The 23,659-nt window shown below is 42.8% G+C and overlaps 2 protein-coding genes across 2 annotated transcripts; one reads left to right on the forward strand and one right to left on the reverse strand.

Moving 5' to 3' along the window:
- Nucleotides 1-4,919: 4,919 nt before the first annotated feature.
- Nucleotides 4,920-20,491, reverse strand: LOC110305759 (C-C motif chemokine 4). The gene is made up of 5 exons (XM_021177850.2): nt 20,394-20,491; nt 7,295-7,385; nt 6,830-7,024; nt 5,987-6,101; nt 4,920-5,260 (listed from the first exon to the last, which is right to left on the reverse strand). Exons 3-5 carry the CDS (start codon nt 6,903-6,905, stop codon nt 5,173-5,175), a joined length of 279 nt encoding a protein of 92 aa, XP_021033509.1. The 5' UTR covers nt 6,906-7,024; nt 7,295-7,385; nt 20,394-20,491; the 3' UTR covers nt 4,920-5,172.
- LOC110305707 (C-C motif chemokine 3) lies at nt 20,338-21,542 on the forward strand. Its single transcript, XM_021177769.2, has 3 exons — nt 20,338-20,481; nt 21,024-21,135; nt 21,366-21,542. The coding sequence occupies exons 1-3, from the start codon at nt 20,406-20,408 to the stop codon at nt 21,454-21,456; spliced, it is 279 nt and encodes a 92-aa protein (XP_021033428.1). The 5' UTR covers nt 20,338-20,405; the 3' UTR covers nt 21,457-21,542.
- Nucleotides 21,543-23,659: the final 2,117 nt, after the last annotated feature.

A 23,659-nucleotide genomic window follows, 5' to 3' on the forward strand; every position in this document is an offset into this window, starting at 1 on the left:
ATCAGTCCAAACCACAGTAGACAGCTAGAAATAATAAAGAGTAGGAGAGAAGTTAATGAAATAGTGATTAAGAAATAAATACACAACATCAATTAAATGAAGAGTTGGTTCTTTGGAAAAGTTAATAAAATTGACAAACCCTTAGCCAATTTGTCAAAAAGAAAGAGGGAAAAGATACAAATTAACAAAATTAGAGATCCAAGGAGTATCATCGTAACTGACTCATGCGAAATTTAAAATATCATTACATATTACAATGAAAATTTAGACTAAGGAAAAGCTGGATAGTCCCACCAGAAGAAATAGAATTTCTAAATACATATCACATACCAAAATTAAGCCCTGAAGATATACATAACTTAAACAGACACATTATAAGCAATGAGATTGAAGCTGTTCTTAAAAGTCTTCAATTAAAGAAAGGCCCTAGGACCATAGGTGTACTGCTTAATTCTAGTCAACTTTACAGAAGGCCTCAGAGAAATTCCTCTTAATTTTCCCATGAGGTATAAGTGAAGGAAAACTACCAAGTTCATTCTATGAAGCCAATATTATCCTGATACCCAAACCAGATCAAGATACTACAAAAGCAAACAACAAACAAACAAAAAACCATATAAACCAATATCTCTGATGAACATATAAGTAAAGTCAAGGACATAATTATTTCAAAGACATTTGACAGAGTTCAACATGCCTTCATGATAAAAGTTCCAGAGACTTTAGTAATAGATCAAACATACCTCAAAAGAATAAGGCTTTATACAAGCTTATAGACAAATTTATATTAGGAAGAGACAGACTGAGAGCATTTCCTCTAAAATCAGGAACATGACAAGGATGTCAGCTCTCTTAGCTCTTACTCAATATATATCTTAAGTCTGAGCTACAAAAATTAGACAAGAAAAATACTTTAAAAGGATAATAGTAGGAGAGAAAGAAGTCAACCTGTCCTATTTGCAATTGTACTGAGTCTACTAGAAAACTCCTGGACCCCCAAAACACAATAAAGTTGCAGGATATATGTGTGTGTGTGTGTGTGTGTGTGTGTGTGTGTGTGTGTGTGTGTGTAAATGGGTGTATGGGTGGGTGTGTAAATGCACACGCAGGCACACGCAGGCAAGAAAGGATGTGGAGACAAAGGAACCTTTATTCACTGTTGATGGAATTGTAAATTAATACAGATTAGCAGAAATCAGTTTGAGATTTCTTTAAAAAAAAAAAAGGACTACTGTATGACCCAGATATTTTGATATATATGACCCTGGGCATATACTCAGAGGATTCCATACCATTCCATACTATAGGGATACATGCACCCCTTTGCTTATTGAGAAGAGAATGTGGGAGGAAGGTTCTGAAGGGAGGAGATCAGTACTGGCTGGCACTCAGATGTTACTCTGAAAGTCATAGGAAACTTCCCTTGATCTGCCTCCTGCAAAACCAGAAACCTGGAGAACGTCCATGGGGAAAGCTAAGCAAGTAGGTAAGTTTTCTCATAGCAGACTAAAAGAGGTCACATGCCAAGAGAAGGGAGACCCTGAGTTTTACATGATCCAACAGATGGATTCTCACAGGGGAAGACTCCATGAAGTCCTTTGTTGTTCCTGGGTGAAGCAGTCCCCACCTCTGTGGAACTAACTACCTCCAGTTTGCCCAGGGCAGGGTGGTAATGGGACAGGAATTAATTATGAAGGAGGAGATTCCGATTCCAGCCCTAACCTGCTCTCTCAGCAACAATGCAGACGCAAACAGGCCCTGTCTACTCTAGGCCCCATCTGAGACATGAGATGATGGATTGATTCTTCTTCACATTAGAATTCAAGACTCCCAGATGCCGCAGGAATCTTAAGAAGAGCTGTACTTTCTGAGGATCAGGTACCTTTGGGGAAGACAGCCCTCATGTTCAACTGTTGAAACAGAGGGTGTCTTGAGATACCCTCTCTGAGTCCACCTCTCTGAAGTATATTCACCTCACTTTGGGGTACCCTTTAGGGATGTTTGACTTACTTTCTAGAATGTTCCATTCTCTTCTGCACCTGTCGAGACCACAGTCAGTGACTCTTCAACTATCAATTGTACCAGTTTCCTATTACTGCTATAACAAATCATGGTAAGCTTGATGTTTTGAAACAAAAGACACTGAGTTCCTTAAACTTCTGGGAGTCAGAAGTCCAAAATTAGTTTCGCCAGGCTGCTTTCCTTTAGGATAGAAACCATTTTCTTACCCTTTCCAGCCTCTAGAGTTGAATTCTTTCTTTTCTTTTTTTTTAAAGAAAAAAGAAATTCTATGTTTATCTGTATATATGTGGTGCCTGGCACCTGTGGAGACCTGAAGAGAAGAAGGCATCAGATTCTGCCAAAACAGGAGTCAGAGATGGCCTTGGGCTGCCATGTACATTCAGAAAATCAAATCCAGCTCCTCTACAAGGGCAGCAAGCTGTCTTCACTGCAGAACCATCTCCCCAACCCTTGACCCATGGGCTCCCTTGCCATCCTCAGTGGCAGCAGGACGCCATTTCCTTCAGTTGTCACATCGCTGCGTTCTTTCCTGTCATTCCAATTTCCTTCTGCCCCCCCTCCCTTACCAGGATGCATGACTACATTCAGGGCCTGAGTAGTCAGGGTAAACTCTTTATCCCAGGAGCCTTAATTTAATCCTATCTGCACAGTCCCGTTTTCCATGTCTGGTGGTTTGAATATGCTTGGTTTAGGGAATGGCACTATTAGGAGGTTTGGCCTTGATAGAGTAGGTGTGGCCTTGTTGGAGGAAGTGTGTCATTGTTGGGGTGGGCTTTGAAACCCTCCTTCTAGCCACATGGAAGCCAATCTTCTCCTGTTTGCCTTTGGAATAAGATGTAGAACTCTTGAGTTCCTCCAGTGCCATGCCTGCCTGGATGCTGCCGTTCTCCCACCTTGATGATAATGGACTGAACCTCTGAACCTGTAAGCCAGCCCCACTTAAATGCTGTCCCTTTCAAAAGTTGCCTTAGTCATGATGTCTCTTCACAGCAATGAAATCCTAATTAAGACACATGTGTGGTGACAATGACTGGTTCTGGAGATTAGAGTGTGGTCACATCAGGAAGCCACTGTTCAGTACTCTGTACCTTGTCTCAGTTCCAAGGACTATCCATTTTTCTCCAGTACCATCCACTCAGAATGGAGTTGCACATCTCCGAATCTGTACTATAACCTTCTCCACTAGCCTTGTTTCCCTGATCGCTACTTTTAAAAAGGTGCCATGCAATGGAACTTTCTATGATGAGAGTTAGGTGCTGCATAGGTTCTGCATAGTACTTTCTATCACAGTAGCCATCAGCACATGTTAATTATGTGGTGAAGAAGCTGAATTTAATTGTTTTTCTGTTGCATTTTATTGAAATTTAAGTAGACACCTGATCAGTGGCTAATGTATCAGACATCTCAAATACAGACAGAAGAAACCAGAAATGAAAAGTTGTTTGTTGCTAGCCTGTCAGATCTGCTTTAGATCTGTTTCTATGGAGTAGCTGGGATGCTAGGAGTGGCTGAAGGTAGGATAAGGAAGGGAATTGTGATTGTTGGCTCCAAGATGAAGGTTTGGTTTCACTTTTATACAAAAGGCAAGGCTGAAATTGCTCTCAAGGCTGTCTTCTCCTTGTCTGTGTTACTTGGGGAGACCTCCCTTTGGTAACCACACGAGTGTTTCACCAGGAAAGAAGCCCAGTACAGGGTACTGACCTGTGGATTGATGTTGGCTGCAGTGCTGCTCCACCACACACTGACTGGCCTTTGCCAAGTATTTCCCAGTCTTTAGTTTCTGTTTCCACAAAACAAGAGTTAAACCAGACAGCCTAAGGGTTTCTTTCTCAGCTTCAACACACTTCAAGTCTATGAACCATCAATCAGACCTATGATTCATTCAATTCTACTGTTCTCTCTGGCCTATGTAAAGTAAGTTATGACTAAGACTTATTAAGTAGTCATAGCTTAGGCCATTGATATTTTAGAGCCAAACCGGACACTCTGGCTTCTGTCATCCCATTTGCTTTATGGTTTAGATTGGTGACCCATGACTAAGATGAACTTCAGAAAACCTTGTCCTCTTTCTGGCTGCACCACATCACCTTCCCTCCGTATTACACTGTAGCGCCTATTCACAGACCCACCCCCAACTCGGAATGTCAGCCTGATAACCCTTAGGATCAACATGGTCCCTCTGGATTACTCTTTCACAATGCTTCCCAATCAAATTTACAAGCCTCAGAAAATCTCTTCTCTCTGCATCTCTGTTTCTTCCTTTGTAAAACTGTGGGCACCATCCCCCACTTCATACAGAAGAGCTAGGGGAAGGACTGAAGGTGCTGAAGGGGTTTGCAACCCCATAGGAAAAACAATATCTACTAACTGGACCACCCAGAGCTCCCAGAGACTAAACCACCAACCAAAGAGTATACTTGGAGGGATCCATGGCTCCAGATACATATGTAGCAGAGGATGGCCTTATCTGGCATCAGTAGGAGGGGAGGCCCTTAGTCCTGTGGTGGCTTGATGTCCCAGCAAAGGAGGATGGTATGGTGGGAGTGGGTGAGTGGGTGGAGAAGCACCCTCATAGAGGCAAAGGGGAGAAGGGAGATGAGGGATGGGATGATGGGGTTGTCGAGGTGTTATCAGGAAGGCGGATATAATTTGAAATGTAAATGAATAAAATGATTGAAATAAATAAATAAATAAAATATCATTTTCATTAGAAATATTGGCAGAATTTTTGAGAGCACGTAGCCAAGAGCACTTGTTAGGGTCTCAGCATTTACTCAGTAACTGTGGTTTATACCTAATAGCACCAGGTGGTTTCAACCTAAATCAGAATCGAGGCAAAATCACAACTATATCTTAAAGAAAGATTTATTATGAAAATGCATGAAATCAATTACACAGTCATATCCACAATAGCAGAGAAACAACAATGGTGGACCATCTCCATGGGAGACACGTGTCCTGTAACTAAAACATAAATAATAGAAATAATACTCTCCCCAAAAAACAAAACAAAATAAAACAAAGTCTACACAGTGATTTAAATTAAGAAGAGGGGCAGGAAATCTGAATGTGAGGAGCAAGGGCGCTTCTCAGTGAGAAGCATCAGGGCTGAGGAGGCCTCTCCTGAAGTGGCCCTGCCTCTGGAGCTACTCAGTTCAACTCCAAGTCGTTCATGTACTCAGTGACCCAGGGCTCGCTGGGGTTAGCACAGATCTGTCTGCCTCTTTTGGTCAGGAATCTGTAAAAGAAAGAGAGCACAGATGAGAACCCCATGGGACCTTAGAGGACATCTACCACTGTCCTTTGTCTCAATATATATGCCTATGCTATTGAAATCAAGCCATAGAGACAAACACGTTTAAACCAGAGAGAAAGCTGATTCGATATCTGACTTCCAGTCCACCATTTCCCTCTATTGGCTGTTAATTCTTAAGGAAACAGAAGCTTAAGGATTAGTGGATGTCTGATAGACTCTATTTAACTGCAGACTTGGGAATCTTGTTCTGCTTGACCATTGCTTGTATGGGTAGCCATAGTAGATCATCCTTTCTGGATGACCCTACATTAGACCCCCTATAACTCTGACCCAGAGGTGTAGCTGCAGCCTCAGGGGTTCCCTATATTAGAAAACAACAGGCTTGATAATCAATATGAATATGTCTCCCAATTTTTCAAATGCCCTTTCTACATGCTCTTCTAACATAGTTTAAGCAATCTATCTATATAGTATGTATGCATCATCTTCTGTTTTCTAGTTCCGTAGCGTGTGGCAACTTCCTCCCCAAAAGCCATTCCTGACTCCACACTTTACTGCCCACCCAGCAACCACCAGAACCTCATGACCTCACTGTTCTTTGGCAGAGCTTCAATTGACCCCCTTAGAATTGACCCCCTTCGGTTAGATAACATTTTCACCTGAACCTGGCCCTTTTCAAATCTTGCCCTCATCTCAATGTGTACTTACACCACAGCTGGCTTGGAACAAAGACTGCTGGTCTCATAGTAATCCATCACAAAGCTTCTATGAAGCTGCCGGGAGGTGTAAGAGAAACAGCAGGAAGTGGGAGGGTCAGAGCCCACTGGAAGGAAAAGTGAGGGTAAGGTCAAAACTGTACCAGGCACTGTTCATTATAAATCTTCATTGAGCATTCTTATGGACTACTGGAACCCAAAACATGGTCCCTGAAATCTATGGTCATCCACCCAGAATGAGACTTCTTTTTATTTTTAATTAATTAACTAATTGATTAATTAACTTTTATTTATTTATTTATTTATATGAGTACACAGTAACTGTCTTCAGACACACACTAGAAGAGTGCGTTGGATCCTATTACAGATGGTTGTGAGCCACCATGTGGTTGCTGGGAATTGAACTCAAGTCCTCTGGAAGAGCAGTCAGTGCTCTTAACCATTGAGCCATCTCTCCAGCCCAGAATGAGACTTCTACTCTAACTAGATACTTCTCAAAGAAGAAGGGGGAAAAAATCTAGAAGATTGAAACTAGATCAAAACTCAGAACACCTCTCAATTGCTTCATATTAAAGGTGGGGAAATCAAGGCATAAAGACAAACAAGTTTAAACCAGAGAGAAAGCTGATTCAATATCTGACCATTGGCTGTGAAGGATTCCCTCTCTTGGGAGCTTAAGGATTAATGGCTGTCTAGTAGATTCCATGTTTAACAAGAGACTTGGGAATCTTCCCAGTTCCCTTTGGTTCCCCTACCCAAACCTAACTATTGGGCTGACCCCAGTTGGAAGACTGGACTAGGTGGGGGCTGGAAGCAGCTGGAAGAGTTGACTTACTTGGTGCTGAGAACCCTGGAGCACAGAAGGCAGCCACGAGCAGGAGGAGAGAGAGGGCAGACACGCAGAGCTTCATGGTGTTGCTTGGGGTTAGGTTTGCACAGAGCTGGGACTGCAGGGCCCAGAAGCTTCAGAAGCTGGCTGAGTGCTGTGCTGATCTGAGTTGGGAACCCCTCTTTATAGGGACTCTGGGGCCTAAGACAAGGGTTGGGGTTGCAGGAAGGAAAACGGAATCTCATGAGTAAAGATGATGTCATGGCATCGAGAAAGAAACTGAAGTTGGCTGAAAGTGAGGAGTTCCTGACAGACTGTCTTCCCCCCAGCAGTGACATCACGGAAGAGAAAGGAGGGAGATGGAGTGGAGAAGTGGGGTGCATGCAGGAGGGGGAAGTGGTACACCAAAGATAGTGACTGGGGCAGCGAAAGGGGGTTGTGAACCAGAGAGGAAGGATGCAATGTTCACACCTGCCAGCAAAGGCTTGTGGATAAGAAGTCACTTCACTTGGGGGTCGGCACCTCCAGGCAGTGGAGTCTTCACGTCAATCTTTCCAGGTGGCTGTGATTTCCAGAACAAACATAGGGTGTGACCACAAGAGAGAAGACACTGACCACTCCAGACTCTTCTACACACAGAAATACCATTCAATCAGCATCATTCAGAAGAGTTGGTTTAGCCTATCTAGAACAAGAACAGGAGAGGAAAAAAATAGAGATTTCAGGACATTTTATTGGAATAAGAGAAACAGTTTGAAAGTTTGAAAGACCCAATGAATGTTCTAGTATAAATAAGGATTGATACCTAGTGATAGTGTTTGCTGCAGACAAAATGTGTAGCCAACCTAAGCATATGGGTGTTTTCCAGCCAGTCCCTAGGAACATTTCTCATGTTCCTAGTTGCTTGGGGACCTGTGTAGAAGATGCAGTCTACCAAGGCTGAGGGTCGGGGGACAGTCAAACTCAAAGTAAGGCAAATGAAGGAAACTGGATGGTGGACCCAAGATCTCGCTCACCTTTAGCTCAATTACCCTGACTCACCTGCTTACCCTAGACCTCACACTGCAACATGTTCCTCTCAGAAACAGAAAACAAAAAGTAAAAAACAAGGGAGCCTGGTCTCCTCAGTGCTTCCAAGTTAAAAGCTGGAAAAGAGAGCAGTGCCCTGGGTTGCTTCACAGTCATTTCACAGAGCACAAGTTTGTCCTCCCTCATTGGTCCTCTTTTCCCAGTGCACAGACCGCACCCACCGCTCTGCTACACTTTCTGTCCTCAGCCTCATCACCCAGGTCTTGTGTTCTGTGTTCCCTGCTGCACACAAGCTAGTCTTTCTGATGAGCTTTTTGGGTTGATGGAGAGTCACGCTCACACATCAAGAATTTGTGTCTTTGGGCTCTTAGGTCCTCATGGACTTCATTTCCCATGGCAGTTCAGTTCAGCCTAACTTCCTGCTCATCCTCTTTTTGTCAGAGCACAGACAGTGGAATAAAACCTCATCGTTCCCTCAAGGAGATCTTAGCCTATTGATGGCATGGACAGTGATAGAGTGTCCTGTGAGGTGGGATAAGGTGACACATGAGAGGTAGCAACGAGGCTCAGGGAGTCTTCATGTGTAGGTAGAAAGTTCCAAGTAAGGTCAAAGTTTACTGGGCTAAGGAGGAGCCTCTGCCTACATTAGCCCGTGTCTTTATCACCTTTTAGTGGAGGGCTGTGGAGCCATCTGCTCTGGGGCACTAAGGATGGTAGATGGGAATGGATGATTGATCTGTGAGGAGGAGTCTTATTGTAAGTAGAGCATCCTCAGAGAAGGTGAAGACCATTTTAGAAGTTTAGAATTGGAGTGAATCTCAGACTATATCACATTGTCTTCATATTACAGATGAAAAAAACCAGGGCACCGAGAGGACCCTCTTAAAATTGTAGTGTGGGTTGGAGCCCATGGGCAGTGTGACTTTAAGCTGGTCCTTTCTTCCAGTGGTTGTTTACTCTCAGAAAGTGGGAACTCAAGTATTAGGACAGTCTACAGAGTACCAGAGGGTAGTAGACTCTTGGGAGACATTAAAGATCCACGGAGTAAGCAGAGGTGACCATGTGGACAGGCTGGCATCTCCCTGGGACAGTATGAGGGTTAAGATGTTAAGGGGATCACTAAGCATTGGGGGCCAAGAGTGAGCACATGCTTGGAACTAGGGTGTTAGTAGAGGGCAAAAGCTGAGATGGGGAAGCCAAGGTAGTTGAGACACAGAGCCATTTTGCTAAGACAATAAGCCAAGAAGCGGTATTGCCGGTGCAGTATCTCAGTCACTTTGGGAGAAATGGGAGCAAACACTGAATAGTGGATGGAAGAGACAAGTCAATGGTTATGCAGAGCGAAGGTTCTGAATGGCATCCTTAGCAGAGGGTGCCAGCTGAAGCAGCTCATCAGCAACTGCTAGACTCTGGCCACCAGACCATAGTCACCAGCCACCTTGGCTGTCCCAGGTAGAGGGCATTGACTTCAGAGCATGTTAAATTCCTGAGTGAAACCTCCAGTCTCACCAGTATCTGGAAACTTCCAGCATTTCTTACGAAGCCCCTTTCTTTGGTTGATGCTTGCACATGTGTTTCTATCCCCTTCCCAGTCAAATGAGAGGAGAGAGAAGGGGAGGGAAGAGATATGACAGGGTTAGGAGGAATTAAGGGGAGATAGGATGTATACATGTGTCAAATTATCAAAGAATAAATAAGAGAGAAAAATCTGAAGTCTGTACTTTTAAAAGAAAATTACATTGGTTTGTTTCCCATCTACCAAAAAAAAAAAATGTGCAGTTGCTGTAAAAATTTTAGAAACTACTGGAAGACCCATATCATCAAATCCTTAAGATTTAGGATGACTTAGAATTCTCTATCATTATGTACGGAGTTTTAGTTGTTAGTAACATCCTTTCTCGACTCAGCTCGCCTTCACATTGCTAGTTAACATCTGTCAGGGGTGTTAAGGACTTAGTCATTAACTGAGACACTCATTGAGGAATCTATGCCATTCCATTGCCTGGAAGTACTAACACTTGTATTTAAGGATTCTACTACTTAGGTAGCTCTGTCCATTTGACTGTTTTGAACTTTTCTCTAAATGGAGCTGATGAGCTAGGCAGAGAGTGGGTACTGGTTACTCGGCAAAAATAAAAAGACCTGTGCTTTTATAAGTGAGATGCATTTATTGCATCCTGTTTCACAGCAGGGCAACTAAAGACAATGATAATAGACTGTATATTTCAACAGAGCTAGAAGAAAAGATCGTGAATGTTTTCACCACCAGGAATTTACTTGGTGGATAGACAGATCCTGATTTGAACGTCAGTTATATGGAATGAAATATCACATGGTGCTTATAAACATGTAAAATCTGGGTTTCAATGTTAAATTATTTTTAATTAAAAAAACCAGAGACTTACAAAAATGTAAATGATAGTAATTGTGGTTAGCACTTTACACAGCACTTACCATGAGCCAGTGATAGCCTGAGTACTCATGTATTTCATTCTCTCTGTGGTCCTCTGAAGTAGGTATCATTGTTAGTCCCTGTTACTCACAGAAGCACTAAGCACAGAGGGGTGAATAAACAACAGAAAAACACATGGCTGATACACCACAGATTGGGAAATGAAACCAAGGAAGCCTGGCTCCAGGATAAGTTCATCAGAAAAGGAAACTCACTTCACTATAAATTTCTGTCAAAAGCTTAACAGCCACATCTTGTCAGTACACCGCAGTTCTTGCTTCACGTGATTTGGGGCAATAGAATCCATGAACTTCTCTTTTTTTTTAAAGTCTTAAAAAGTGTGGTAATTTTAGGAGTAGTTTTCAAAGAGATGGGGGTTAGCAAATGGGCATATGTGGTGTTAAAGCAGAAGTGGGACAACAGGGAAAGATTGGGGACAGGAGGAGATGGGAGGGGACAGCGCGGAATGGGAGTCAAGAAAAAAATAATCTACATTTAAAGATGCCTTCCAGTATCCAAAGATACTGCGTGCCCTCCAGTAACCAATATTTTGCCAAAGTTTAATCTTTACATAAAAATGACAAACTTATGTGATTGTTTTCATCTTCAGTAAGTAATAAAATTAGGGGGCTGGAGAGGAGATGCCTCAGTGACTAAGAGCACTAGCTGCTCTTCCAGAGGCCAAGGGTTCAATTCCCAGCACCTAAATGACACCTCACAATTGTATAGGATCCAATTTGCTTTTCTGGTGTGGAGACAGATGTGCAGACAAACCACTTATAGACATAATATAAATGAATAAATAAATCTTTTTTTAAGGTAGTAACATTTATGTATGCCAAAAAAAATAGACATTTTCTTTATTTGTCCTAAATATGGCTATCCGTGGCTGCTATGGGATGCGCCTGTGCCCACGGTACTTCACTCTGCCCTGTGTTTTGCCCTGCCAAGCTGGTGCTCATCATCACAAACAGCTGCCGCAGTACGCAGAGGCGTGGTCTTGGTGGTCAGCAAGTCTGAAGAACAAGGTTCAAAGCCAGGTAGGCAGGCAGGGGCCAGGCCACAGGGAAGTTTCTACATCACTGGAAACAATGAAATGGAATTAAAGAACATCCGAGGAAGAGAAGAATGTCTGGGGCTTTAGCAAGATCTCTTTGGCAAAGCTGGAAAGAAACCTTGCTTCTAATTTGCCGCTTATGGCCCTGCTGAGTAGACAGGAGGTTGAACTTAACAGCATTCATGGGTAGCGAGCAACTGCAGAGCCCTGATTCTATAAAGTATTTGAGTTGCTTTCAATTTGTTTTGTTTCTAAAAGGTTTCTTTATTATTAATCATATACATGTGTGTGTCTATGTGCACCTGATAGCAAGTGCTCATAAAAGCCAGAGGCATCGGATACATCTGGAGCTGAAGTGCATACAGGTGATTGTGAGCTGCCCAGCGTGGGTGCTGGGAATTGAATGCAGATCTTCTGCAAGAGCCCTTCCTTCACAGCTGTGTCATCTCTCCAGCAACTGCACTCCCCTGTCACACCTCCACCCACTGCCACCACTGTCTCCTCCTTCTGTTGCCCACTGCCACAGCCCCTCAGTTTTAATTCCCAGTATAGACTAGTGTAGGTGTCTAAATAGATGTAGGAAGTTGTGGTAGCAGACAGTGTGACTTCCTTGTTTCTGATTTGGAAGCTTGAAGGGACAGGATGTTTTCCTGGAATAGATGATCCAGGATTCAGGGGGTGGGTGGAGTCCAGTATCAAGATATATAATATACCATCTAATCTACTGTGAATAATCACGTGCGTTCGTACACACACACACACACACACACACACAGAGAGAGAGAGAGGAAATGGCAAGAACACAGGCAGGAAATGAAGGGCTCACTGCAAGAGGAAGAGATGGCATCTGTGAGTCCTTGTCTCCTGGATGTGAGAAAGAGGCCTGACTGCAAGGATGCTGCTTCTGCCTTTGAGTGATGGAGTCTGGCCTACTTCAACCTATGGAAGGCCAGACATAGACTTAGAGTGTTATCATTAGTTAGCCCACTCATGGGGCTGGTGATGTCAAACAAGAGCTGAGACTGGTATCCAGGGAAGTAGAACCTCAGTGGGGAGACTAGAAAGAAAACAATAGGCAGAGCTGGATTGTGGGAAACGTGAGAAGTGAGAGGAGGTAGTGGAGCAGTCAGAAGCAATGACAAGGAAGATGAGTTGCCGCACCAGAACTCCCTGGATCTATAGATAGGATACTCTCCTGGATTGAGGTGGGGTCTTGAGAAGGCTGGAATGAACTGGAAATCTAGGACATAAATTAAGCCAGTCCACACTGAGGGTGTCTATTGTGCTACTTTCTGTCCTGCCTACCTAATTGATCTTGGTGTTTCCCCTGAAAATCTTGCCTCAATGGTCTTTTTGTAATCCTTCTCCTCCCATTAGTATTTCAGCTCTACGCTACATTTTAATGCAGATGATATCTTTACCAAATCTGTGATCTGTTCACTTGCCTCACACTACGTGCCAGGTCTTGTAGCTTTGTTGGAGATACAATGGAAAATAACACAGACCATGAAGTGTATTGATGACCAGGTCCATGTGTGACCCAAGCAAGCCATTTTTCCTGGAAACATCAATATGTTGTCACCTAGAATATTTCTGACATCTGCCAACTCAACCCTTCCATGACCTATGCAATGTGTGTGTTAAGCATGTACTATGTATATAATAAGTCATCTTTCCAATCCAAGTGAAAACACATGGTAAAGGGCTATTTCCTGGTTTGGAGATTGATGCAGAAAGTCTTAAAATTCTATAAACATTAAGGATCTCATATCCCATCAATTACCTTCATTTAAAAAAACCAATCAAAGAGTACACATGGAGGGACTCATGGCTCCAGTCTCATATGTGGCAGAGGATGGCCTTGTTGGACATCAGTGGGAAGAGCGGCCCTGGGGCCTGAGGATGTTTGATGCCCCAGTGTAGGGGAATGCCAGGGTGGGAAGACAGAAGTGGGTGGGTGGGGGAGCACCCTCAACAAGGCAGAGGATGGGGGATGGGATGGGGGTTTCTGAAGGGGAGACCTAGAAAGGGGGAAACATTTGAAATGTAAATAAAGAAAATATCCAATTTAAAAGAAAAAAAAAAGAATGAAATTCTACAAATTAGAGACTAGGTCAGGAGACCCACCAAGTTAGACTCATCGTGTGCTAGGATTTGGTTATCTGGATGCCACTAACTAGATGTGGGTTGAATTTGGTTAAAACAGACCAGGCATCATTTAAATTTTAAAACAAAAATTTTACATAGACCCACTGCAGTGCGGGCCATAATTCTGGAAGTAGGAAGTACCCATTGCCAGAAAAGTGATGACACAGAAGTTGTCATTTCCCCTTCTACCTTCCCCAGCTTTTAGAATCCAGTCCTCAGAATCTGAATCATAGGCATGAAGGTGGCTTCCTACGAAGAGAGAAGATTGTGGTGGGGGAGGGGCTGATGACTGGGAGACAGAAGCAGTAGATAGATAACAACACATGGTCTGATAAGTTCCTGTTGAGAGTGGGCAACTTCTAGGTGTTGTAGGGTGACTGTGTGTGGTTTTGCTTCTGTGACAGGGTCTCATGTAGCCAAGGCTAGCCTCAAATTCATTATGTAGCTGAGGATGACCTTGAACTTCTGGTTCTCCTGCCTCCACTCCTGGTTTTCCTGGAATGTGGTTTCCAATGAAATGAGTGATTATGATGCTTTTCTTTAGAATTGGTAGCAGATAGAAAGAAACATGTACGCCCCTGTCCTGATGAAGCTGCCATTGCCCTTGCCCTTGCCTTTGCTTTGTCTCATGCTACCAGTGTTAGCAATCATCCAGAAGAACGGAAACAGAGCCTGTATGCTTTAAAGGCTGTAAAGCTGAAGGACTGGGACACATGTTTCTAGAAGCTACCAGTTCACATAGCAGTGTGAAGAGGGGAAATTTCACAAGGCCCCGCCCCTAGATGAAAAGCTATAGGCAAGCAATAGGCTGCTGAAAGAGGGATGATAAGTTTTCTTCAGGGATGAACCAATAGGCTATCCAAATCCAAGTGATCAGCCCTAAATACATGCATGTAAGAGCAATACTAAATGGACTCAATAGAGTGTGTGTGTGTGTGTGTGTGTGTGTATCAGGAACAACTGTAGAAGAAGAAGCCATGAATTTGAGAGGGAGTTTGGGGCATAGGAGAAGTTGGAGAGGTAGAGTAGTGGAAAAAATGTAACTCAGTATGTGGGAGCCAGCAGAGTGTCAGTCGCATAAGGCAAGAAGAAAATCTGGTTCAACACAACTCAGCAGCCCATGTTGATTCAGACCTCTAGAGTCTGACCCTGGGCAGTCTATCTTACACATTTTTAAGTGCAGTACAGTTTAGAAAAAAAAGTTTCCTGGTGTGTCTCAAACCCCAGTTACATCGAAACTCTTCTCCAAGTCCATGTCACTTCGTCTGTGAAGATGGGTTCGAGGGATAGGCTACATGTGTTACCTTAAAGGGCTAGAGGGGGATCTGATGTGGTCTTGGTCACACAGAGAGTGTAGAGATCATTTGGGTTCTTTGCCATTTCTGGTCCTGCTTGTGGGAGCTTGGGGGATCCCCTGGCCATACAGATAACACAAAGGTCACCTAGACGATTAGCCACTTCCGGTCCTGCTTATGGGAGCTTGGTGTGGCCTGGCCGTACAGATAGTACAGCTCACCAGGTGTTAAGTACCTCTAGTCACAGTCTTCTGGGTGGAAAAATAGGTTATACATCTCTCCCCCTGAAGAAACAACCACGTGTATTCAACATTCCTGGTTTCTCAGAACTTATCTTGTGAGCACAGGGGCATTTGTGCTCCCAACAACAGTACTAATGTATGAAAGTATCAAAAATGCTACAGCATAACAATAAAAAAATGTTTAAGGACACAGAAGACAAAAAAAATTTTAAGCCATTAAACTTAGCCTCTAGTCACTAGTAATTCATTTCCACTCCTTTTTAGATGAGAATTCTTTTTCATTTGTTTCTTTGTTTTTCAAACAGGATTTCTCTGTGTAGCCATGACTGTCCTGGAACTCAATCTGCAGACCAGGCTGGCCTTGAACTCACAGAGATTTACCTGCCTCTACCTTCCCTGGTGCTAAGATTAAATAAATGCATGTGCCACCACCATCCAGGAAGATTTATTTTTTATGATTTATTAATTTTTATTGGATGCATGTGAGTATTTGTCTACACATATGTATATACATTGTGTGAGTGGCTTGTGCCCAAGAAAGTCAGAAAAGGATATTGGGTCATCTGGAAATGCAGTTACAGGTGGTTGTGAGCTATCATGTGAGTACCAGCTACTAGGCCCACAAGTCCTGCTGAGTCATCTCTTTCAAGCCCCCACTATGAGAAATCTTGATAGAAAAATCTCAGAATCAGGAAAAGTTCAATCTTAGCAAGACTTTGATGTTATAAGCAGCACCTCAAGTTGTTCTGGTAGTCCTTTCATTTTGGGAGACAGTGAGATACATTTCATTTCAAAATGCAAAATGCCTTAGCAAGCTTTCTTAGCAGGCAACATTATTTGCTACACATAGACTGAGAAACTGAGAAACCTAAGCAGAGGTCTGGAGACATAAGTTTAGGTCAAAAATAAGGTCCCAAGGTGAGACATATCCAGCCAGCTGCAGCTGCTGAGAACTACTGGGTCCTATGATGTTCTTTTTTGCACTAAAAGAGATAGCGTTTCCTAGCAACCCTCCCTTTCCTGCATACTTTTCCCTCAGAAGATAGCAACACCTCCTGGAAACCTGAAGGGTATTCATCACTCCTCTTCCGTAGCAGCCATTAATTTAATGGCTAGAAATTCTCCAGAGAGTCGGGCCAGAGCCATTAGCAGCCTTTGTGCCTAAAACAGGCCAATCACTTCAAAAGTCAACTTGCCATAAACCTCTTACCCAATCATGCGATGCCAAGACTTAGAAATGCCCCTTCCCCGCTTCCGGGGGGGGTGGTCTTTTTCCTTTAAAAACCCCTTCCCCCAGACCTTGTAGTCACTCACCTAACCTGCTGCATCAGGGAAGGTTTGCATCTGGAGCTCGAATAAATCCTCGTGTAAATTGCATCAGAGTCTAGTCCTGATGGTCTTTGGGTTTTGTGATCTGGGCATAACAATACCTGACTACCTGACTTCAGTCCCTGAAGAGAGGAAGCTGGCGAATGCTGTCCTCTGACCTTCACATACATGCTGTGTCACATGGCACACTCACATGCACATGAACACGTGTGAATGCACAACATGCAATGTAGTAATAATAATAATCATAATAAAGTAAAATTTGAAAAATGAGGGGGAAAGTGACTCTGTAGACACTTGGAAGGGACAGACTGCCCAAGTGTGTCCTTGGTTTGCTTATGCCTGAAGCCCTCCACCGTTTTCTTGGATCTAACCTGTGAACTCCAACTCCTCTGGAGAGATTTTAAAGTCTCCTTGGTTCAACCCACCACAACTTAGCTTCACCATCGCTGTTCCCCAAAATTCTCTGTCATTCCACTGAACCCACAAAGTTATACCCTACCACTCTGTTCATATGCATTCAAATTTTGTGTGATTCTTTTTAATTTTTTTGAGATTACAATTACATAAATTTCCCCTTCCTTTTCTTCCCTCTACACTTTCTCAAACTCATGACCCTTTTTTCTTTGTCATTACATATATATATATGCATGTGCATATTGTGTGTGTGTATTATATGTGTGAGAGATAGATAGATAGATAGATAGATAGATAGATAGATAGATGGTGTGCATTTTTAAATACATAAATACAATCTGGGTCAGTCTAGATAATGTTATTTGTTACTTGTATGTATGTTTTTAGGGCTGACCATTTAGTATTGGGTAACCACTTGATGACCTCTTTAGCTCTCTTCCCTGAGGAAGACTATCCCCTACACCCCACTCCCAGCATTCCTTAGCTGCCAGAACTTCTTTGTGTAGGGTTGAATTCCTCCTTCCCTGTTAGCTTGTCTATTGGTTTTGTTCTTGTTCAGATAATGCTCAGGCAGCCATGTTGGTGATACTGCAGTGGAGTAGCTTCTATGGTATTTTTAGGAGACACAGTATCACAGCAGACTTCCTGCTTCTCCGGCTCTTACAATCTTTTTGTCCCCTCTTATCCAGTGGTTCCTGAACCCTAGGTGCAGCAGTTGTGCGGCTCCACAACCCTGAAGTTAGGTAAGCTGTGGATTTCTGTAATGTCTTTGTTGAAAGGAGAAGTCTCCTTGACTTTGTGCCTTAAGACCCTATCAAAATGGCATCCCTTCTATGAAGGCGCCCTGAGTCCTACAGAAAGCTATTCCTCCCTCCCACCTCCGAGATTTTCTTCCCGTGGTACTTCCTGCCAAGTTCTATGATCCCTATTCACTTACTTCAACTGTCCCTGCTAGACTATGGAATCTACAGATAAAGGCTACTAAAACAAAAACAAAAACAAACAAACAAAAAAAGAGCTCAACTATTTGTCACAGCAAAGTATCAATCAAACAGTTTGGCAAAAACTACCAAAACTGTTTTCAAGGGCTAGAGAGATGGTTCAGTACTTGTTCTGAAAGCATGAGGCCCAGAGTCCAGATGCGCAGTACCTTCCTAAATGCCAGTGGGCATGGTGTTCTGCTGCATAGATTAAACACATTAGCAGTAGTGTCTGAGTCACCAATAGTGCATCAGTATTGCATCGAGGAAGGAAATAAAGGCACTTCTCCACTTGGAGTCACTTAACCAAGATTGAGTCTAGGTTTGAATTCTTCACTTCATGCTCCTTGTGTCCTCTGTCCTCTGTCTGTTGCATGAGACTGAAACTGTGTCTGCCTGAAGGCTGTCTTGACAATCTGTCTCCATATCTGTCCGTGTGTGACTCTGTCTCTCTATGTCTGTGTGCCTCTGTCCCTTGGGTGACTGTTGTGTGACTATGTCAGTTGTGTGACTGTCCCTATCACAGACTTGCTCTGTATTTATTGAACAGCACAGAAAACATCACCTGGGGAAAGAAAGGGACACATTATAGGAATCTTTAACAGGATTGGATTAAGTCACTGGCTCCAACTGACCCAGACAACAAACTGTACTACAAGCATCACTGCATATCAGCCAATATCTATAAATGGGTTTTCATTTTAGAAGAGTTCTTTCAACATCTATACTTGCTGCTTTCAGCAAATGGTACACATGCCTTGTTCTGGATCCAGAGGGTGGAAGAGTACACAATTTAAGATTATGCCAATGCTTTTGCTTAGGTTGTAAAAGCTGATCACGTGAGAAACCCAAGGCAAATACTGCTGATTGTTACATCATTCTCTTAAAGGCTGAGTACACAGTAGGAGAGCAGACTTAAGTCCTAAGTGATCGCAGGTACATTATTAATTCTGAGTGTGAGACCCAGCAAAAGTTCCAGTCTCTTAGAATGTAGGAGACATTTTTAAAATCATAATATTGCATCACCACAGCCTGCCTGTCAATTCTAGTCTTGGAGTGCAAAGATTGGGGATAATATGGCAGACCAGCCACATTAGTGAGCTCTGGATTTGATTAAGAGACCCTGATTCAGCAAGTAACATGGAACATCGATGGGAGATGATTCCTGACATCAGTCTTGCATCTCTACATGCACATGCATGCACACACACACACACACACACACACACACGCATGCCCACTCACAAGCACCTTCTTTCAGACATGATGCTACACACTTGTAATCCTAGCACTCCAGAGCCTGAGGCAGAAGGATCATAAATTTTGACTACCTAGTGAGACCTTGTCTCAGAAGTTAAAAGCAATTAAAAGTAAAACACTGGATAACTGCTTACTTTTAAACTAGTGATATTGAAAATGCTTTAAACTAAGTGAGTTCATGAGTATGTGAGAGGACAGGAAGATAATATCTCACCAAATAAAAATTTAAAAAATCTCAAAATATAAGAAAATTAACCACTCACAGGCCCATCGCACAAGGTTTTAATAATTCTTTAAATTTTTATTTTTAGCGATTTTAAAAAAAAATTCCAGTATTATTTATTTATAATGCCTGGGTTTGGTGTGAAAAACTGTATATTTCCAGATATTTGTAGAATTCTTCACTTTGTAAAACTTGTATAATGTTTCTTGATATTTTTATCACCGATGTTATGAGTGTATTTATGTCATTTTATTAATTTTAAGAGCTTCATAAACAAGCAATCCAATGTATATACTATAATTTAATCTATACTTTTTTCATAGTGAAAGGTTTTGTTTCTTTAGTTTCAAGTTATAATGACAGTGGACCAGCTGTCTCAATATTTAAAGATGGCTTTACATTTGGGTTGTTTCCACAAAAATCTTTCCTAGAAAGGCTATTTCTAGCTTAATGGAAAAAAATATTTTTAGGCTTCTCACATATTAACACCCACACTTGAAGTATCTTTATGATCCACAACTAATGTTCAACCCAGTGGCCTAGTCACTCTGCGGCTGATGATTGAACAAATGTCTTAAATGTGACCGCGTCTTCCCCATTGCTCGAGCTGGAGATGCTTTACCTCAGTCCCTCACCGTGGTGGTAGGAGGGGCTGTGTGCCACCATCCACAGCTATTCTTCCATGTGGTTTGAGAAGCTGAGAAATAACGAGAGTTTCCTTTCCATGGCAAGGAACAGGTTTGGAGTGTTTATTCACGGAACGGTTCTCATGAGATGGGACCGGCTAAGAATAGCCCTGGGTTGACACTGTCCTACCTCCTCCTGCTCATAAGAGAAACTACTTCCCCACAAGAAGAAAGAACAGGTCACGAGTTGAGAGCTGAGACTTATATCTCAGAGATGCTATTCTTGGATATCCTGAGCCCCTGTGGTCACTGGGGACCCTGGGTTGTGTAATATCCATCATGACACCATTGCTGTGCTTAAAATTTTCCCTCCTCAGCCCCAGATTCCATTTCCTCATCTGCTAGGGCTACCTATAAGAGGAGGGGCACATGGCTTCAGACACCAGAAGGATACAAGCAGCAGCGAGTACCAGTCCCTTTTTTGTTCTGCTGACAAGATCACCCTCTGTCACCTGCTCAACATCATGAAGGTCTCCACCGCTGCCCTTGCTGTTCTTCTCTGTACCATGACACTCTGCAACCAAGTCTTCTCAGCGCCATGTGAGTCTACACTGCTACAGGATGTGTCCCCAGTCTCTGGTCTAAGGCAGACCATAGCAGTCTTTTCTGTGGTTTCAGAGTCTACAAGAGAAAAGAAACTGGTCTTTCTCTTTGAGATTTTTATTTTCCTCTCTATGGTGTAGAAGGGTCTAACCTTTTATAGGTACCCAGAACTTGAAATCACAGTAAGGATAGTGCTGTCATGTACTTACTAGCCAGCCCTGGGATTCTTAAGGAGCTCTGCCTCTGGGATGTCTTATGGTGATGCCCTGGTGTCTTTTTTGCTGACTTCTGGTATTAGAGAAAGCTGTGGGAAAGACACAGGGCAACACATAGAGGAAGAGAAAGCCCACTGTGAAAATATAGATAGAACAGAGACAGAAGCAATGACATTTCTGGTCCCAAATGCCCAAATGCCTTCCAGATCCTTAGCCTTCCAACTCCCACCCCAAACAAGGCAGCCTTCCTCGCCTCTTAAGTTGTTTTAGGTATCCTACTCTGTTCAATGATGACTTGAATTTGTTCTGTCCCTTCCCCTACAGATGGAGCTGACACCCCGACTGCCTGCTGCTTCTCCTACAGCCGGAAGATTCCACGCCAATTCATCGTTGACTATTTTGAAACCAGCAGCCTTTGCTCCCAGCCAGGCGTCATGTAAGTTCTGTTCTCATGCTTTTCCTGATAAAGTGGGGTGAGGTACAGTGTAAGAGAGGATTTCTCAGTCATGGGGTGGAGGCGGGGGGGGGGCGGTGTCACAAAAAGGGAAGCACAGGATCATCTAAAGGGTGCCAGTGAGAGGACGGGAGCGATGGAGAAAACACAGAGGAAGTCAGACTCTCTCATTGGATATTTAAGTTTCTTGATCCTTACCTCTCTCTGTGTAGTTTCCTGACCAAGAAAAACCGGCAGATCTGTGCTGACTCCAAAGAGACCTGGGTCCAAGAATACATCACTGACCTGGAACTGAATGCCTGAGAGTCTTGGAGGCACCGAGGAACCCCCAAACCTCCATGGGTCCCGTGTAGAGCAGGGGCTTGAGCCCCAGAACATTCCTGCCACCTGCATAGCTCCATCTCCTATAAGCTGTTTGCTGCCAAGTAGCTACATCCAGGGACTCTTCACTTGAAATTTTATTTAATTTAATCCTATTGATTTAATACTATTTAATTTTGTAATTTATTTTATTGTCACACTTGTGTTTGTTACTATTTATTCTGAAAGACTTCAGGACATGTTCCTCAACCCTCATCCCCCTCCCAGTTGGTCACACTGTTTGGTGACAGCTATTCTAGGTAGACATGATGACAAAGTCATGAACTGACAAATGTGCAATGGATGCTTTGTTTATACCAGAGAAGTAATAAATATGCCCTTTAACAAGTGACTGGTGTTGAGTTTTATTTTATTTTATATTTATTTTTATTTTTATTTTTCTGGAAAGTCAGACTTACTGGTTAAGAGGAATAACAGCAAAGAATAGGAAGCTGTGAGTGGAAGTTGGGAGTGTGGTGGGAAGGGGTGGGGAGATGAGAATGGGGAGACTTCCATGAAGTAGATTTCTCCACTTCATAATGGAAGTGTGGATCTGGAACCCTAAAATGGTGGCTATTTTATAAATCAACTCATAATGAACCTTCACTATAAAAAGTCACCATTTAAATAATTTTATCATCCAATGGAGTATTAGTCATGCAGACCACAAATCAAGCTTTCTTAGGAACAGTTTTGAGGATTACCCTAAACTTGGTGTTATTTTTATGCCTTGTCCATTTGATATTAGTTTTTTGTTTTGTTTTGAGATGCAGTCTCACTATGTAGCCTTGTCTGGCCTGAAACTCAGAGGTCTGCATGCCTTTGCTTCCTGGATGTTGAGATTAAAGGAGTATGTCACCATGCCATGCATCCCCTAAAAACGTATGCATCAAAGGATTGGTCCCAGGCACAGCAGGGTTCAGAGGAGGAGCCTTTGGGAAGTGATTGGTTCACAAGGGCTCTGACCTCATGGATTGTATGAAGTCATACTTTAATGGGTTTGGAGATTTGGATGGGCTTTCTGTGGTAGAAGCAAGACCTATTTCTTGGTTTCCACTAGCAGGCAGCTTTTGTCCACATGCTTCTGTCATGATAAGGCCTCGCCGTCTTGCTGAAAGTACCCTAGCCAATTTCAGCAACCATGTGCCAAAATAAACCTTTCTTCCTTTGAGCTGAGTTTCTCTGCCTAAATTGGAGGAGACTTCAGTCCACCTGCCAAAACAGCTACAGCTGTCATGGCCAAGGTGGAAATCCTGCCTACGCTCTGAGCGACATTACATGAGTGCCTTTGTTTCAGTCACCATTGTTCTAGGTGCCCTGAAAAAGTTCCAGAAATATCAGTTTGCCTACAGTAGCCCAATAGCATCAGAGGGCACTGTGGCACAGCCAGAGAGCCATGAAGCCAACACAGCAGTCCGATGCACACAGTCCAGCAAAGATGAGGTGGATGCTGTCTTCACCATTGTGCTGTCTTTCACCCTGGGTTTCTGATCTCTACGTGTTGCATTTGTGGGGGACATTTTACATTATGATTCATTTATGTCTTTCCCCCAGAAAATTATTTCTACTCTCAAAGGAGTACCCTTATCTGGCCCCACTTGGGACTCTTTCTTGCCATGGAGATTATGAAAAGCACAAAAATTTTGGACAGCTCCAGAGTTTTCTTGGCACACCTGCCCCTAAGCAAACTCGGAAACAAGAGATTTGGTAACTGATCAGATTACAGGCGTCCTCCTATATGTAGTGTACAGGACATGGTTCCCAGAAAATAAACCTTAATAACAAAGTTAGCTTGCCTAAAACAACTTTTGATGATATGTATGATATAAAAATAGTATATAAAAGAAATATAAGAACTTGCCAATCATATGGAGACTGGCTCACATTAAGTTACAGTGAGGTCTTTAACCTTTTTATTGTTGCAAAGCTTTAAATTAATATTAAAATTATTATTTATCAAGGAAGAAGAGAATGAAAACCTTATCTTAGTTGGAAAGTGTCTTTGGAGAGCTTAAGTCAGGCTGTTCTCCTAAAGGCAGTGAAGTGAGGACTGCTCATAATGAAGATGGTGGGTAGTCAGGGGACTGTCCTTAACCAAGATGGCACTGAAGCTACAGCCAGTCGTTTGACCACCCTTAGCTAAGAA

Source organism: Mus caroli, unplaced genomic scaffold, assembly GCF_978045245.1.
Source record: "Mus caroli unplaced genomic scaffold, Mus_caroli_1 scaffold_13, whole genome shotgun sequence".
Lineage (NCBI taxonomy): Eukaryota > Metazoa > Chordata > Mammalia > Rodentia > Muridae > Mus > Mus caroli.

Excerpts from the sequence above, each read along its gene's own strand:
- LOC110305759 (XM_021177850.2), bottom strand. The coding sequence starts at position 6,905 with ATGAAGCTCTGCGTGTCTGCCCTCTCTCTCCTCCTGCTCGTGGCTGCC. Across the intron at positions 6,102-6,829 it reads TCCAGGGTTCTCAGCACCAA|TGGGCTCTGACCCTCCCACT; the intron begins GTAAGTCAACTC and ends TTTTCCTTCCAG. Across the intron at positions 5,261-5,986 it reads TGTTCCAAGCCAGCTGTGGT|ATTCCTGACCAAAAGAGGCA; the intron begins GTAAGTACACAT and ends TTTCTTTTACAG.
- LOC110305707 (XM_021177769.2), top strand. The coding sequence starts at position 20,406 with ATGAAGGTCTCCACCGCTGCCCTTGCTGTTCTTCTCTGTACCATGACA. Across the intron at positions 20,482-21,023 it reads CCAAGTCTTCTCAGCGCCAT|ATGGAGCTGACACCCCGACT; the intron begins GTGAGTCTACAC and ends CTTCCCCTACAG. Across the intron at positions 21,136-21,365 it reads TGCTCCCAGCCAGGCGTCAT|TTTCCTGACCAAGAAAAACC; the intron begins GTAAGTTCTGTT and ends CTCTCTGTGTAG.